The 18,405-nt window shown below is 38.2% G+C and overlaps 1 protein-coding gene across 1 annotated transcript; it reads right to left on the bottom strand.

Moving 5' to 3' along the window:
• Positions 1-1,422: 1,422 nt before the first annotated feature.
• On the bottom strand, positions 1,423-17,971 carry SPINK13 (serine peptidase inhibitor Kazal type 13). The gene is made up of 4 exons (XM_016954010.4): positions 17,819-17,971; positions 13,146-13,183; positions 5,289-5,416; positions 1,423-1,471 (listed from the first exon to the last, which is right to left on the bottom strand). Exons 1-4 carry the CDS (start codon positions 17,886-17,888, stop codon positions 1,423-1,425), a joined length of 285 nt encoding a protein of 94 aa, XP_016809499.2. The 5' UTR covers positions 17,889-17,971.
• Between the last annotated feature and the right edge of the window lie 434 nt (positions 17,972-18,405).

Raw genomic sequence — 18,405 nt, 5'->3', positions numbered from 1 at the left:
GTGTAAGAGAAGAGGAAATGTATTATTACCTATAAAAGAAAAGTCAAAGAGTAGATCTAATTTAGGCATGGCATGGCTGGAGACAGAAAATCGATGCCATCAGAATATATTTTCCCTGTATCTCTTGTTTCTGTTTGCTCTGCTCTTTAACTTCATTCTTAAAGGGGCTCCCATTTGTTCTTACAAGATTGCTGCCTGTGGCTCTGAGGAAACACATTACAGGAAAAAAGACTGATAATCTTTCTCTTAGGATTTCTAGGTAAGGACCAGAATATCAATGGATCTGTTTTACGTCATGTGCTGTTGCCTGCACTAATGTCTGTGACCAAGGGACTTCCATTGGTAGATGTGCATAGGCCCAGATTATGTGTTCCACCCCAGATCATGATGAAGTTAACACAAATGAAGACACAACCTTGAGGGTTCGGGTAATCACAAAAAGATAATTGAATTTTAGTTTCTAGAATATAGATGACTGGATATAGAGACATCAGCAAAACATGTCTACTCTATTTGACTTTTTAAATCGTTAGTTCCCATACTAGCTACTAACAACACTCATTGTTATTGCCAGAATATTTCTACTATCTGATGTAAACCTATAGTGGATTTTCAAATCCCAATCTTGCTAACAAATGGAGGAGCCATAGTGTATTTCATTAGGATATTCAATATATATAAGGCTAGATACCAGTAAAGTGGATGACTTACTATTTTGTATAAACAAAACAGTAAGTGGAACCAAGAAAAATTTAAAGCCACTATGGCCAGAGACACTGATAGTGAATGTGACCCAAAATTATAGTTAATCAGTGGCAAAATTGAGGGCAAAATTCATGTCTCCTTATTTCCATACCAGTGTCCTTTCTTTCTTTGAGTAGGAATCATCCAGTAGCCTAATACTCCTCCTCTCTCCATGGTATTTTACTTCTCCAGCCACAGAAAGTATAACATCCATTTGCGAACGGTGAAAAGTAGCACTAGACCTGGGTAACTCAGTGATTCCTTCCTTTGGACTCTGTCTTTTGTAGGAAGGATATTTTCTCTTTTGCGCCATGTCTTTTAATTATATTAGTGGGGTAGGGTTTAATTCTGCAGATAGGCCTGCAATTGGTGGTAAGTATAATTTTAGGTAGTGTTAAGCCCAACTGGTGAAGAGAATTTAAACTACCCAAAATGGGAGTAAGATGACTTAAAACAATCAATACACAGAAATGAATATCAGCTCTTTTGTTGTTTATTTGTAACAAATGTGATATTTGGTTCTTGTCAGTTTGATTCCTTCATTTTTGTCTCTCATTTTGTTCGACATTTAAGTACAGCATAGGGATGTTATTTAATTTACATCCTCACACTCCAAAAGAAATACTATTCTGAATTAAGTAGAAAAAGAATAAGCAAGTGTAGTTACTCCAGTACCCATTAATCACATTTTCCATATTTTTCAAATTTTATATGATAATGAAATTCCCTAAAGAGAAGAGAAAAAAAGAAGATTAGTATCATAAGGAAAGTGAACATTGGTATTGAATGTGCTTTTCCTTATCTTCTAAAAGAGGTCCTGAAAAGGGAGCTGCTTTTAAATTCCCTTTACATCCTTCTTTTTTTTTTCATTTTTGTTTGTTACCACTATAATTTGTACATTCTTTCTCCATGTCTTGATTATTCAAAAGGTGTCCTATGACAATTTTTATGTAGAGTTTTTCATCCCCTAACCCATTCCCATCTCAATACCTTTCCATTCAACATAGAAATACCAGATTTTTTTTTACCAAGAGGTAAAAGATAACCACAGGAATAATGCTATGCATAATTCACGCAATTCGCTCTGTGCTCAAATTTTTCACTGTTTTCACACTGTCCATTGATTGTAGTCTATTCCCCTTACTTGGGTATTTATGTTTCACAAAAGACTAGCCTCTGCATTATTTCCCATCTTTACATATTACTATTCTCTAAATACATAATGTTCCTTTCAGCATCATATTTGTATTACATCTCTAAAGACACTGCACACTTATTTGATTCCAAGTGTTTTCCCAAACAGTTGGCACTGTGTAGATTGAACAATCCATTTTCTTTTTTGTGTTCCATTTCTTTAAAACTCCTTTAGCCCTCTCATTCTTCAAGAGACTTCCCACACCAACCCCTATAATCAGGTTCACCTTTGATATATATCTAATGCACTTATTTGGTTCAGGAATTGCAAACATAAATGCTTGGAGCCTAGTGGGTAATATAAGTAAGTGATGTGAGCCACTTCCATCACAAAAGAGAGAGGAAGAACTATGGTTGTTTGGAACACATGATCTCCATTTGAACAGGGAGCTACTATGAGGCAGCTGTTGCTTATTTATTGCCTGAGAAATCCTTGCTTAGTATCACTAAGCAAGTTTGAAATCTGTATTTGTGGGTAAATTCTATCAATGATTTCAAAACATATTAAAACATCATTTTTGTCCAACAAAACCAAGGTTGGTTTCTATTCTCATCAACTTTGTATGCATATGTTCTTTTTGTCAAATAAGACCACAAGCTTTTTAAGAGTATGGACTGTTTCATGTAATGTTCTCTTTTCTTAGCATATATTACCAGAGTGCTAGGCTGAGTAGGCCTGAGGGATTCATTAAGGACAGAGAATATGACTCTATAAATTCTAGCCAAGTCTTGGATTCATCATTGTTTTTCAAAGATTTTACATTGTTCACAAGTGGCAGATATCTCTGAGAGCAGTGAGTCCAATTTGCCAGGGCTTTTTCCTCAAAACACTGCCAAGAGCAGAGACCAAGGAATTACCCTTCTCCTCCTATTGTTCAAAAGAGCATTAGGACTATTCTTCTTGCCCCGAGATGTAGAAATGGCATGAAAATTAAGTTTATACATTCAGGTCATATGGAGAATTAAGCAAATATGCATGTCACTGCACCATTCCTGCCATTGGAATTAATTTTCTGTGTTCCAGAATAAGATATGTTTGATATGAACTGTGCTGCTATTGGCTACAATGTTACTGAACGGTTTTTAACTATTTTAACCAGCAGGGCTCTTCATTTATTCTTAGACTGAGAAATAAAAACTAGAGTGGTCACAGTACATCTCTCAGAGTTACAAGGTAGAAAGGAAGGAAAGAAGGAAAGAGGGAGAGAGGGAGGAAGGAAGGAAGGAAGGAAGGAATTACTACACCAGGAATTATTACCAGCTTCTGGAGGATGACCTAGAAGCCCAAGGAAGGAAGAAAGAAGGTAGGAAGGAAAAATGGAAGGAAGGAAGGAAAGGAAGGGAAGGAGGGAGGGAGGAAGGACGGAAGGAAGGAAGAAAGGAAAGGGAGGGAGGGAGGAAAGAAGGAAGGAAGGAATTGATGAAGGAAGAGAGGAAGGAAGAGAGGAAGGAAAGGGAGGGAGGGAGGAAGGAAGGAAAGAAGGGATTGTTTCTTTAACCTCATCCCCATTTTTGCCAAGGAGATCTGAGGCCTGATCTTTGAGCTGCTAACACCATTCCGTGAGGTTACAGCTTCCTCACATTTCCTAGATGAGCCTGAAAGGAATCTTAGAATGATCTTTGTGGGAAGTTGTGAAGTAATAGTCCGGCAGATCACGGCCCACATTGTGTGTCTGTTTGAATCTATGTGATTTTCCAGAGGCCAGGGCATTATGAGCAAGACCCTCTTACACTGCTCTTTTTAGTAGTGTGTGTACAAACACCACAGAGTATAACAGAAATATTACATGGAAGAGCTACAAAGACATTTCCAAGTCTCTTTTCTGACTATCTCATTTCTAAGAAATCAACAGTAACCGCATTAGGAAGGAAGGATAATGTAACTTAATTATTCTATATAGTCTGGTATCTCGTTCATCTTTTAATGAGAACAGTAGAGCCAACAGTAGAGACCTTGTTAACTTACATTTTTACATTTACATTCTTTTTCTTTAAAGGACATTTCAATTATCCTCTGAAATGGAATAATCCTCATTGAAAGCATGATACTAGAAGCTCATGAGGATTATTTTCAAAGAAAGCTGTGCAGAAGAGTTGGCTCAGCAGGCTTGGCATGCTCAAACCAGCTCCTGGGAGATAACCTACGAGCCCTTGGAATAGTCTGTGCAATAGGGTATGTTTGTATACCCAGGACCTGGGTCTGCCAAAGAGTTTATGCTAGCCATGAAATTTATAATGAACACCTGTTGTTGTTTACCTAGGGTCCTGGAGCACTCCATATCAGTTTGATCTCTGGCTGGGGAGGAGCTGGAGATTAAGTATTTAAGATCAGCCATGTAGGTATTCTGTGCCTACCTGACTGACCCCCATTAAAAAGTCTGAACACCAAGTCTTGGGTGAGCTTCCCTGGTAAGCAATACTTCATGTGTGTTGTCATGGTAGCAGGGAGAATTAAGTATCGCTTCTGTGAGTCCACTGGGAGAAGACAGCTGGAAACTTGTGCCTGCTCTCTCGGGGACTCCACCTCATGCATCTTTGGTCTTTGCTGATTTTAATTTGTATCCTTTCATTATAATAAGCTGTTACCATGAATGTAACAGCTTTTCTGAGTTTTATGAGTCCTCCTGAATCCTCAAGCCTGAAGATAGTCTTGGGGAACCTCAACAGAGAAGATCTCACAGGTCATGAAGAAGTTAACTAACAAGACACAGGGCTGATTTGTGAAAACAATTTTGAATGGAGCTAAATATACATTGTAAGGAATATTATTAATTCTTTAGTCTAAATTTCCTACTGAATTTATTTGAAAGGCAAAAATAATATGAAAAGTTGACTGTCAATTTTTATGCATGTAAGACCACAAAACCCCTTTGCTACTCGTGTGTGTATCTATACCTGCATCTATGTTTATACGTTTGTCTATGTCTATAGCTGCATCTGCATCTTTTTCTACACCTCTTAATAGCTACCAAACACTGATAGGTGCTATTCATAGGTTTGTCAATGTGACATATTAAAAAAGTTCAGTGTTTTTTTTAAATAACTAGATTTCCATTTATTGCTTGAATATAATCTACAGATTACCTACAAATATAATCTCTGTACAGTTCTCCCAGAACATTACGTAAGCCTTTTTTCTTTTTTAAATGATTCAACTTTGAATACTAACTAAATTCTAGGAGACTTTCTTTCTTCACTCTGTCTGTAGTCTGTCCCCAGTTTTTGTAAATAATGAGGCTATTTTTTAAAAAAAGTATGCATCAGTAAAACCCAATTCCTTGACTATGTTTCTTTGAAATTTCTGTGAAGAAGTAGAGGGAAAAAATAATGGCATTTTATTCTGAACTTACCTCTGTTCAACACAAAAGAAACACTCATTCTGGAAAGTGTGGCCATTTGAGGCACAAACAGGTGCTGTCACATTGGGGCAGTCTGCATTGTAATCAGGGTCCAGTGGGATATACATTTTACATCGGGGCTGCAAATACATGACACCATAAAGTGACAAATAATACACTCTCTCCCATCTATTTCTTCCTGTCACTTCTGCCCCACTTAAAAATAATATTAAATCATACCAGTCAATTGATCTTATCAAGGATTCACTGTTCTGTGGCCTTCTGTCAGGCCAGTTTCTTTTTCTGATTGTAGTGTCCCCACCCATCCTATCATCTCTTCAAGTCATAACCATTTTAATATCCCTGTTTAACCTTGAATGCAAAGTTTTCACTTAGCCTTCATGTTTCAGTTCCAGTAGGATGTTTATGACTGGAGATACTTATGTGTTTGTGAACTTCTAGAGGACAGACCTCAAGTGTCATTGGTCAGAATAAGGATTTTGTATTAAAACTTATTAAAACTGCAGGCAAGATAGCTGAATAGGAACAGCTCTGGTCTGCAGCTCCCAGTGAGACCAATGCAGAAGGTGGGTGATTTCTGCATTTCCAACTGAGGTACCTGACTTATCTCACTGGAACTGGTTAGACAGTGGGTACAGCCCACGGAGGGTGAACAGAAGCAGAGTGGGGCGCCACCTCACCCGGGAAGTGCAATGGGTCAGGGAACTCCCTCCCCAGCCAAGGGAAGCCATGAGAGACTGTGCTGTGAAGGACAGAGCTATCCAGCCCAGATACTATGCTTTTCCCACAGTCTTCGCAACCTGCAGACCAGGAGATTCCCTCAGGTCCCTACACCACCAGGGCCCTGGGTTTCAAGCACAAAACTGGGTGCCCATTTGGGCAGACACTGAGCTAATTGCAGGAGTTTTTTTTTCATACCCCAGGGGTGCTTGGAATGCCAGGGAGACAGAACTGTTCACTCACCTGGAAAGGGGGCTGAAGCCAGGGAGCCAAGTGGTCTTGCTCAGCAGGTCCCATCCCCACAGAGCCCAGCAAGCTAAGATCCACTGGCTTGAAATTCTTGCTGCCAGCACAGCAGTCGGAAGTCGACCTGGGACACAAGCTTGGTGGGGGGAGGGGCGTCCGCCATTACTGAGGCTTGAGTAGGTGGTTTTCCCCTCACAGTGTAAACAAAGCCACTGGGAAGTTCCCACTGGGTGGAGCCCACTGCAGCTCAGCAAAGCTGCTGTAGCCAGACTGCCTCTCTAGATTTCTCCTCTCTGGGCAGGGCATCACTGACAAAAAGGCAGCAGCCCCAGTCAGGGGCTTATAGATAAAACTCCCATCTCCCTAGGACAGAGCACCTGGGGGAAGGGGCAGCTGTGGGTGCGTCTTCAGCAGACTTAAACGTTCCTGCCTGCTGGCTCTAAAAAGAGCAGTGGATCTTCCAGCACAGTGCTTGAGCTCAGCTAAGGGATAGACTGCCTCCTCAAGTGGGTCCCTGACCCCCGTGCCTCCTGAGGGGGAGATGCCTCCCAGCAGGGGTCTACGGACACCTCAAAGAGGAGAGCTCTGGCTGGCATCTGGCAGGTGCCGCTCTGGGACAAAGTTTCCAGAGGAAGGAGCAGGCAGCAATCTTTGCTGTTCTGCAGCCTCTACTGGTGATAACCAGACAGGGGCTGGAGTGGACCTCCAGCAAACTCCAGCCAACCTGCAGAAGAGGGGCCTGACTGTTAGAAGGCAAACTAACAAACGAAAGCAATAGTATCAACATCAACAGAAAGGATGACCACGCAAAAACTCGATCTGAAGGTCTCCAACATCAAAGACCAAAGGTAGATAAATCCACGAAGATGAGGAAAAATCAGCCCAAAAAGGCTTAAAATTTCAAAGCTCAGAAAGCCTCTTCTCCTCCAAAGGATCACAGCTCCTTGGCAGCAAGGAAACAAAACTAGATGGAGAATGAGTTTGACAAATTGACAGAAGTAGGCTTCAGAAGGTGGGTAATAACAAACTCCTCTGAGCCAAAGGAGCATGTTCTAACCCAATGCAAGAAAGCTAAGAACCTTGATAAAAGGTTACAGGAACTGCTAACTAGAATATCCAGTTTAGAGAAGAACATAAATGACTTGATGAAGATGAAAAACACAGCATGAGAACTTCATGAAGCATACACGAGTATCAATAGCCAAATCAATCAAGCAAAAGAAAGGATATCAGAGATTGAAGATCAACTTAATGAAATAAAGTGTGAAGACAAGATTAGAGAAAAAAGGATGAAAAGGAATGAACAAAGCCTCCAAGAAATATGGGACTATGTGAAAAGACCAAACCTACGTTTGATTGGTATACTTGAAAGTGATGGGGAGAATGGAACCAAGTTGGAAAACACCCTTCAGGATATTATCCAGGAGAACTTCCCCAACCTAGCAAGACAGGCCAACATTCAAATTTGGGATAAACAGAACACCACAAAGATACTCCTGAAGGAGGGCAATCCCAAGAGACATAAATGTCAGCTTCACCAAGGTTGAAATGAAGGAAAAAATGTTAAGGGCAACCAGAGAGAAAGGTCGGTTTACCCATGAAAAGAAGCCCATCAAACTAACAGTGGATCTCTCTGCAGAAACTCTACAAGCCAGAAGAGAGTGGGGGCCAATGTTCAACATTCTTAAAGAAAAGAATTTTCAACCCAGAATTTCATATCCAGCCAAACTAAGCTTCATAAGGGAAGGAGAAATAAAATCTTTCACAGACAAGCAAATGCTGAGGGATTTTTGTCACCACCAGGCCTGCCTTACAAGAGCTCCTGAGGGAAGCACTAAACATGGGAAGGAAAAACCGGTATCAGCCACTGCAAAAACATACCAAAATGTAAAGACCATCAACACTATGAAGAAACTGCATCAACTAATGGGCAAAATAGCCAGCTAGCATAATAATGACAGGATCAAATTTACATATAACAATATTAACCTTAAATGTAAATGGGCTAAATGCCCCAATTAAAAGACACAGACTGGCAAATTGGATAGAGTCAAGACCCATCAGTGTGCTGTATCCAGGAGACCCATCTCATGTGCAAAGACACACATAGACTCAAAATAAAGGGATGGAAGAAGATTTACCAAGCAAATGGAAAGCAAAAAAAAAAAAAAAAAAAAAAAAGCAGGGGTTGCAATTCTAGTCTCTGATAAAACAGACTTTAAACCAACAAAGATCACAAGAGACAAAGAAGGCCATTACATAATGGTAAAGGGATCAATACAACAAGAAGAGCTAACTATCCTAAATATATATGCACCCAATACAGGAGCACCCAGATTCATAAAGCAAGTTCTTAGAGACCTACAAGGAGACTTACACTCCCACACAATAATAGTGGAAGACTTTAACACCCCACTGTCAGATAGATTGATGAGACAGAAAGTTAACAAGGATATTTAGGACTTGAACTCAGCTCTGGACCAAGTGGACCTAATAGACATCTACAGAACTTTCCACCCCAATCAACAAAATATACATTCTTCTCAGCACCACATCGCACTTATTCTAAAATTGAACACATTATTGGAAGTAAAACACTCCTCAGCAAATGCAAAAGAATGGAAATCATAACAAACAGTCTCTCAGACCACAGTGCAATCAAAGTACAACTCAGGATTAAGAAACTCACTCAAAACTGCACAACTACATGGAAACAGAACAACCTGCTCCTGAATGGCTACTGGGTAAATAACAAAATTAAGGCAAAAATAAAGATATTCTTTGAAACTGATGAGAACAAAGACACAACATAACAGAATCTCTGGGACACAGCTAAAGCAGTGTTCAGAGGGAAATTTATAGCACTAAATGCCCACAGGAGAAAGTGGGAAAGATCTAAAATCGACACCTTAACATCAAAACTAAAAGAATTAGAGAAGCAAGAGCAAACACATTCAAAAGCTGGCAGAAGGCAAGAAATAACTAAGATCATAGCAGAACTGAAGGCGATAGAGACTCGAAAACCCCTTCAAAAAATCAATGAATCTAGGAGCTGGTTTTTTGAAAAGATTAACAGAACAGATAGACTGCTAGCCAGACTAAGAAGAAAAGAGGGAAGAATCAAACAGACACAATAAAAAATGATAAAGGGGATATCACCAGCAATCCCTCCAGAATACAAACTACCATCAGAGAATACTATAAACATCTCTATGCAAATAAACTAGAAAATCTAGAAGAAATGGATAAATTCCTGGACACATACGTCCTCCCAAGACTAAACCAAGAAGAAGTCGAATCCCTAAATAGACCAATAATAAGTTCTGAAATACAGGCAGTAATTAATAGCCTACCAACCAAAAAAAGCCCAGGACCAGATGGATTCACAGCTGAATTCTACCAGAGGTACAAAGAGGAGCTGGTACCATTCCTTCTGAAACTATTCCAAACAATAGAAAAAGAGGGACTCCTCCCTAACTTATTTTATGAGGCCAGCATCATCCTGATACCAAAACCTGGCAGAGACACAAGAAAAGAAAATTTCACACCAAGATCCCTGGTGAACATTGATGGGAAAATCCTCAATAAAATACTGGCAAACTGAATCCAGCAGCACATCAAAAAGCTTATCCACCATGATCAAGTCGGCTTCATCCTTGCGATGCAACGTTCGTTTAACATATGCAAATCAATAAACACAATCCATCACGTAAACAGAACCATGACAAAAAGCACTTGATTATCTCAATAGGTGCAGAAAAGACCTTCAATAAAATTCAACACCCCTTCATGCTAAAAACACTCAATGAACTAGGTATTGATTGAATGTATCTCCAAATAATAAGAGCTATTTATGACAAACCCACAGCCAATATCATACTGAATGGGCAAAAGCTGGAAGCATTCCCTTTGAAAGCCAGCACAAGGCAAGGATGTCCTCTCTCACCACTCCTATTCAACATAGTATTAGAAGTTCTGACCAGGGCATTCGGGCAAGAGAAAGAAATAAAGGGTATTCAAATAGGAAAAGAGGAAGTCAAATTATCTCTGTTTGCAGATGACGTGATCATATATTTAGAAAACTCCATCATCTCAGCCCAAAAATTCCTTAAGCTGATAAGCAACTTCAGCAAAGTCTCAGGATACAAAATCAATGTGCAAAAATCACAAGCATTCCTATACACCAATAATAGGCAAACAGAGAGCCAAATCATGAGTGAACTCCCATTCACAATTGCTACAAAGAGAATAAAATACCTAGGAATAAAACTTACAAGGGATGTGAAGGACCTCTTCAAGGAGAACTACAAACCACTGCTCAAGGAAATAAGAGAGGATACAAACAAATTGAAAAACATCCCATACTCATGGATAGGAAGAGTCAATATTGTGAAAATGGTGATACTGCCCAAAGTAATTTATAGATTCAATGCTATTCCCATCAAGCTATCATTGACTTTCTTCACATAATTAGAAAAAACTACTTTAAATTTCATATGGAACCAAAAAAGAGCCCATACAGCCAAGACAATTTTAAGCAAAAAGAACAAAGCTAGAGGCATCACGCTACCTGATTTCAAATTATACTACAAGGCAACAGTAACCAAAACAGCTGTATAGACCAATGGAACAGAACAGAGGCCTCAGAAATAACACCACACATCCACAACCACCTGATCTTTGACAAACCTGACAAAAATAAGCAATGGGGAAAGGATTCCCTATTTAATAAGTGGTGTTGGGAAAACTGGCTAGCCACATGCCAAAAACTGAAACTGGACCCCTTCCTTACAATTCACACAAAAATTAACTCAAGATGGATTAACGATTTAAATGCAAGACCTAAAACCATAAAATCCCTAGAAGAAAACCTAGGCAATACCATTTAGGACACAGGCATGGGCAAATACTTCATGACTAAAAAACACCAAAAGCAATTGGCAACAGAAGCCAAAACTGACACATGGGATCTGATTAAACTAAAGAGCTTCTGCACAGCAAAATAAACTATCATCAGAGTGAACAGGCAACCTACAGAATGGGAGAGAATTTTTGCAATCTACCCATCTGACAAAGGGCTAATATCTAGAATCTACAGGAAGTTTAAACAAATTTATAAGAAAAAAACAACCTCATCAAAAAGTGGGTGAAAGATATGAACAGACATTTTTCAAAAGAAGACATTTATGCAGCCAACAAACATATGAAAAAACGCTCATCATCACTGGTCATCAGAGAAATGCAAATCAAAATCACAATGAGATACCATCTCACACGAGTTAGAATGGCGATCATTAAAAAGTCAGGAAACAGGCCGGGCGCAGTGGCTCACGTCTGTAATCCCAGCACTTTGGGAGGCGGAGGCGGGCAGACCACAAGGTCAGGAGATTGAGACCATCCTGGCTAACATGGTGAAACCCCGTCTCTACTGAAAAATACAAACAATTAGCCAGGCTTGGTGGCGGTTGCCTGTAGTCCCAGCTACTCGGGAGGCTGAGGCAGGAGAATGGTGTGAACCCGGGAGGCGGAGCTTGCAGTGAGCCAAGATCACGCCATTGCACTCCAGCCTGGGTGACAGAGCGAGACTCCGTCAAAAAAAAAGAAAAAAAGTCAGGAAACAACAGATGCTGGAGAGGATGTGGAGAAATAGGAATGCTTTTTCACTGTTGGTGGGAGTGTAAATTAGTTCAACCATTGTGGAGGACAAGGTGGTGAGTCCGCAAGGATCTAGAACTAGAAATACCATTTGACACAGCAATCTCTTTACTGGGTATATACCCAAAGGATTATAAATCATTCTATTATAAAAACACATGCACACATATGTTTATTGTAGCACTATTCACAATAGCAAAGACTTGGAATCAACCCAAATGCCCACCGATGATAGACTGGATAAAAAAATGTGGCACATATATACTGTGGAATACTATGCAGCCATGAAAAAGAATGAGTTCATGTCCTTTGCAGGGAAATGTATGAAGCTGGAAACCATCATTCTCAGCAAATTAACACAGGAACAGAAAACCAAACACCACATGTTCTCACTCATAAGTGGGAGTTGAACAATGAGAACACATGAACACAGGGAGGGGAACATTACACACTGGAGCCTGTTGGGGGAGCGGGGACAAGGGGAGGAATAGCATTAGGAGAAATACCTAATGTATATGACAGGTTGATGGGTGCAGCAAACCATCATGGCACATGTATACCTATGTAGCAAGCCTGTATGTTCTGCACAAGTATCCCAAAACTTATTAAAACTGAGAATAAACCCTGGATTTACCACGGTTTAGCTTTGTGACTTTGAACACATGGCAGGTATTATTTTACTTAATGATCAGAGATATATTTACTCAATATTTTATTTGACTATAAAGGTATTTATTTTACTAAAATATTATATTTTAAAGCTTGTGCTACATGGGAGACAATCTAAGTATGGAGAGGTCTATGTGCAAGGTCACATAGAATCCTTCTATTCTGCTTTACTTCCATGAAGATTTATTTATTTATTTATAGACAGGGTTTCACTCTGTTGCCCAGGCTGGAGTGCAGTAGTGCCATTATGGCTCACTGCAGTTTCCAGCTCCTGGCCTCAAGTGACCCTCCCAACTCAACCTCCCATGTAGCTGGCTACAGCCTTGCCCCACCACACCTGGCTAATTTTTGTATTTTTTTAGACACAGGATCTTCCTATGTTGCTCAGGCCGACCTTGAACTCCTGGGCTCAGGTGATCCTCCTGCCTCAGCTTCCCTAAGTTCTGGAATTATAGGCATGAGCCACTGTGCCTGACTTTCCATGAAGTTTTAGATCTCTCATGTCTGGAGAGTGATTAGACTAGAATTACAACCTAGAACTGAGAAATTTAAATTTACCTTAGGCCACCTAGTGAAGTCACGTTTTTTGAAAATTCCTGCTAATAAAGAACAAACACAGTAAGTTAAAGGAAATAGTTCTCCATGGGATATAATATCACCTACTGAAGTCACTGATTGAATAATGTAAACTAATTTAATTACTCATTTACAAAAATATATACAAAAGAATTTTAATAGCAATAGAATTTGCAGTAACATTCCTTTTTAAATTACTTTATCCACTTTTTCTTTTTCACAGTATTGATTTTATTTATAAATTTGCTGTATCAGTGAGGAAAGAGTAAAAACTGAGGTTGTATATATAACTTAAAATAATTGTATTTATTTATTTTCACTTTTGTTGGCTTTAGCTTCCTCTTCACTGCAATTGGGGTAATTACATGCATTTTTAAAATTTAAAAAAGTAAATATTACATAGTAAGTAATGTATCAGGCCAGTTCCTACCAAGATGCTGAATTAAAGTGGGCACAGTTATGATAAGAAAACTGAGGGAGTTCCCTGGCTTTCAGAATACTGACTTTATGGGTTGGTTGTATGAGGGGTGCTGGTGTTGCCTGGGACAGAGGGTGACTAGCTGCCTGTGGGAAAATGAAATAAGAAAGTACTTATTGTATTCTGCTCTTACTTATCTGTCACTGTTAAGTGATATTTAAAATATCATAGAATATTCTGACTTTCCAAAAGTTAGAATTTTCAAAAGGTAAAAGAAAAATTCTGCACGATATTTAGAAATCTTCCCACAAAGAAAAGACTACTAACCTTTCGAGGAATAGGTCTTGCTGATTACATGTACACTCTTTCAGAGAACAAAAAAGATAGAATGCTTTTATCTACTTCTGAAAGGTCAGAATATTTTTATGACAAAAGTAGCTGGATATAGTTATAAGAAAAGAAAAATAAAGGTCTTCATCTAGTAAAAATGAAACAAAATTACATGTATATACTGCACATCATACATAAGAATTAACTCCAAATGAATCAGGATTTAAATGTAAAAAATAGAATTATACAATAATTAAAATGACATAATTCCTTTTTCATCATAAAGATTCATTAATCTAAATACAATAACAGAAAACACAGATGCATTTTTTTTACTTAAAAATAAAAACAACTTCCTGGCAAAAAATAAACATATACAATCTAAAAAGATTTTTGATAAAGGGCATAATTTATAAAGAACTCATTAAAATTGAGGGAAGAAAAAAATAAGAAACCTAATTGAAGAGCAGACAATATGCATGCAAATATAATTTACGCAAGCATACATACTCAAAAAGATACAGAAATGACCCTTAAATCTCTAAAGGAAATTCAGCCTTACTCATGCTAAGAAAAATGCTAATTAAAACTATATGGAAATACCATTTATCACGTATCAGATTAGCTGTTGAGAAAGAGGTTCCTGGTGGGAATCCAAATTGGAAGAATGTTTATGAGGTAAAATTTGGCAATATTGAACAAAACTATATTTGCATTTACAGAATTCTTATTCCATGCTTTTGCAAAACGTTAAGCCTACAAATTAGAGTTCACTGTATAAATGACTTTTTTGTCTTTAGAATAAGAATATATAGTTCAACTAATAGATTCAAAGATAAGTTGGGTTAGTTCCATTCCTCCCATTTTGGTGTAAACATATTTTTCTTTTAAAATATGGTTTAGTTAATTTGTTAAAGACAGACCCTGAAGGTTCTGCACTTGTGATTTCTGGTGTGGATCCTGAGAACAGGAAGTATTGACATCCTAAAGGTCTGACATTTTCATAACAGATTGGCATAAAGATAAACAAATAGATCAGTGAAAAGGATAGAGTCCAGAAATATAGGCATCTAAGAAGTTCAAAAATATACACTTCTATGGACAAGTGCTCTTTGGCAAAGGGGAAAGAACAATTTAGTGGAAAAAGAATCATCCTTTCCACAAACCATACTAAAACAATTGGGCTTCTGGAAGGAAAACAAAAAAAGAATCTCAATTTATATATTGCACCATCATCTGAAACATTTTTTATTATCTAATATTTTTTTTCTTTTTCTTTTTTTTTTTATTATACTCTAAGTTTTAGGGTACATGTGCACATTGTGCAGGTTAGTTACATATGTATGCATGTGCCATGCTGGTGTGCTGCACCCACTAACTCGTCATCTAGCATTAGGTATATCTCCCAATGCTATCCCTCCCCCCTCCCCCCACCCCACCACAGTCCCCAGAGTGTGATATTCCCCTTCCTGTGTCCATGTGATCTCATTGTTCAATTCCCACCTATGAATGAGAATATGCGATGTTTGGTTTTTTGTTCCTGAGATAGTTTACTGAGAATGATGATTTCCAATTTCATCCATGTCCCTACAAAGGACATGAACTCATTTTTTATGGCTGCATAGTATTCCATGGTGTATATGTGCCACATTTTCTTAATCCAGTCTATCATTGTTGGACATTTGGGTTGAATTTTAATTTTCTAATGAAAAGTTATTAGTTCATGCAGTAACTTTGGAGAACCATCTGGCATTATCTTCTATTATAGAAAATTCACACACATTGTAGCATGGCAACTCTACTCTTGCTATGTACTCCAGATATATACCTAAGAGAAACTCTTGTTCACGTGCATCAAAAAACATGTATAAGAATATTTCTACCAGCTCTGCTTTTAACATCATAAATTTGTAGGCAAACCAAATGTCCATCAACAAAAGAGTAATGAAATTAGGGTATAGTCACACATTGGGATATTATTCATTGATGTGATATTATTCATCAATGAAACTAAATGAACAGCTGCACACATGAATATATATAAATTTAAACAATATGTAGGAAAAAGCAAATTTCAAAAGATGAAAATATTCTCTTCATATAATATTGAATTACAAAGTCCTAATAATAGGCCAGGCATGGTGGCTCACGCCTGTAATCCCAGCACTTTGGGAGGCCAGGCGGGCGGATCACGAGGTCAGGAGATGGAGACCATCCTGGCTAACATGGTGAAACCTCGTCTCTACTAGAAATACAAAAAATTAGCCTGGCGTGGTGGCGGGCGCCTGTAGTCCCAGCTACTCGGGAGGCTGAGGCAGGAGAACGGCGTGAATCCGGGAGGCGGAGCTTGCAGTGCACTCCAGCCTGGGCTGGAGTGAGACTCCGTCTCCAACAAAACAACACAAAACAAAAAGTCCTCTATGACAAGTTATATAAATGTTACATAAATGTTAAAATAATTATAAAAATATATTTTCCATGATGTGTATAAATAAAAGACTATATTAAAAATAAGAGCATGAGAAGAATGGACACAAGATTTAGAATGACTGAAACTGAAGTAAGAATTCTGGGAAAAAATAAATTTAAAAAAAGATGTAGAATTGTGTTTTTCCTGGATGAAGATGGACAAGAGAATTGGTTGATTGAATACTACATTACTGGATTTGAACTTTTGTCAGTAGTCTAGATTTTTGCAGGAATGATATATTCATGGTGCTTTTTGATTGAACCCAATGAAATTTATTGAACCAAGTATTGTGATTAATCCAATTCTATCCAACTGAGGCATATTTAAAATAATAAAGTATATTACAGAGAACCTACACATAGCAGGCAATCAATTGATAATAGCTACATTTTTAAACATTCATTTACTGAGCATTTACTTTGTACCATGTATTTAAGGATGATCTGGAAATGCAAACATGAGGTTATAGTGTCTGCTTTACTAATCTGTAATTTATTTGCAGGTGTACTATTTTCTTATTGCTGTTGTAATGAATTGTCACAAACTTAGTGACTTAACAAAACACAAATTTATTATCTTACAATTCTGGAGGTGAGAAGTCCTAAAGTCAAGATGTCAGCAGTGATGCATTCCTCCTGGAGTTTCTAAGGAAGAATTAATTTCCTTACCTTTTCCAGCTTCTACAGGCTGTCTGAGTTCCTCGGCCCATGGCCCTTTTACTGCACCATTCTAACTTCTGCTTCCATTGTCACATCTTCTCTGACTTGGGCCCTCCTGCCTCCCTCTGATAAGAATCCTTGTGATTATATTGTTCCACCTGAATAGTCCAGTATAATTTTTCATCTTAGGATCCTTAACTAAATTACATCTGCAAGGTCCCCTGTGCCATGCAAGGCAACATATTCACAGGTTCCAGTGATTAGGACTTGGATATTTTGGGGAGGCATTATTCCATCTATAATTAACAGGTAACATAGGTTTTGTTTTTATACATTCATGATTTTTACTACTGAACTCTAAAGACACATGTCAACCCAACATCAGTCACAGAAATAGCTTTTTTCATTGGCTTATTTTTCATTATCGTATTTATCATATCATTTATCATATTTGAAATCCATAAGAAAATGCATCATTTTTTCTAGGAAAAATACTAATTATACTGTATATTGCTTACAATAAAAAAATCACAATTTTCTCTGCTCTAGAGGATTTCTTTTGAATTGACAGAATAGACACGAGGTTGTGACTCCACCATGTAGAAAACAAGTCTGGTTTTTCTATTTAAGAATATACATTTTAATTATACCCAGTTTGGACTGCACTGGCTTACATTTCAGCAAAATATTTCCCATAAAAGTAAAAAATTACTTGTTTTCTTTCCTATAACTTTAAGAAAATCAGAGTTTATCTCCCAAAACCTCTTAGGTTACTCACCTGAGAAAGCCACATGTGTCAAAGTAGAGCATACCAGGAAAAATATAATCTTGTGGGGAAAGGCAGCCATTTGATCTCATATAAGACTCTTCTTTGATAAGGCCTGTGAACATGCCCAAGATTGTTTTTAGTTTCCTGCACAGCTAGCTTTTCCAATGTGAGAGAACACAATACCCTAAGGTGATACCATTCTTGTACACTTGCCCTGGTGATTTATACTGACCTGGTCTCCAGGAACTCAGGCCTGAGAGAGCCCTTTTGCTTTCAAGAGGAAGATGAAAAACATAAAAAAATGACTTTTTTTTTTTCTGCCAAAAACTAGCTGACAATCACAGTTCTGGCCTAGAAGAAAAATTAGGCCCAATATTCATCAGGGCTGACTCAAAGTCTATTACCTATACATTGGTTCACCCTACAATTATCTAATTATCTCGCTGTTAATTACCTAAGCTGCTGCCTTCTTGTTAGTGAATACAGACATGTAAAGAATTCATAAGAATTCTGAGGTAACAGGTGTAACCTGAGGGCTGTCCTGTACAATCTTGGACATATCACCCTATAACATGTGATTCCCTGAGATGGACCAG

The sequence above is a fragment of the Pan troglodytes genome, chromosome 4 (genome assembly GCF_028858775.2).
Source record: "Pan troglodytes isolate AG18354 chromosome 4, NHGRI_mPanTro3-v2.0_pri, whole genome shotgun sequence".
Lineage (NCBI taxonomy): Eukaryota > Metazoa > Chordata > Mammalia > Primates > Hominidae > Pan > Pan troglodytes.
Note: the sequence above shows the minus strand (reverse complement) of the source record. Positions and strands in the feature narration are given on the sequence as shown.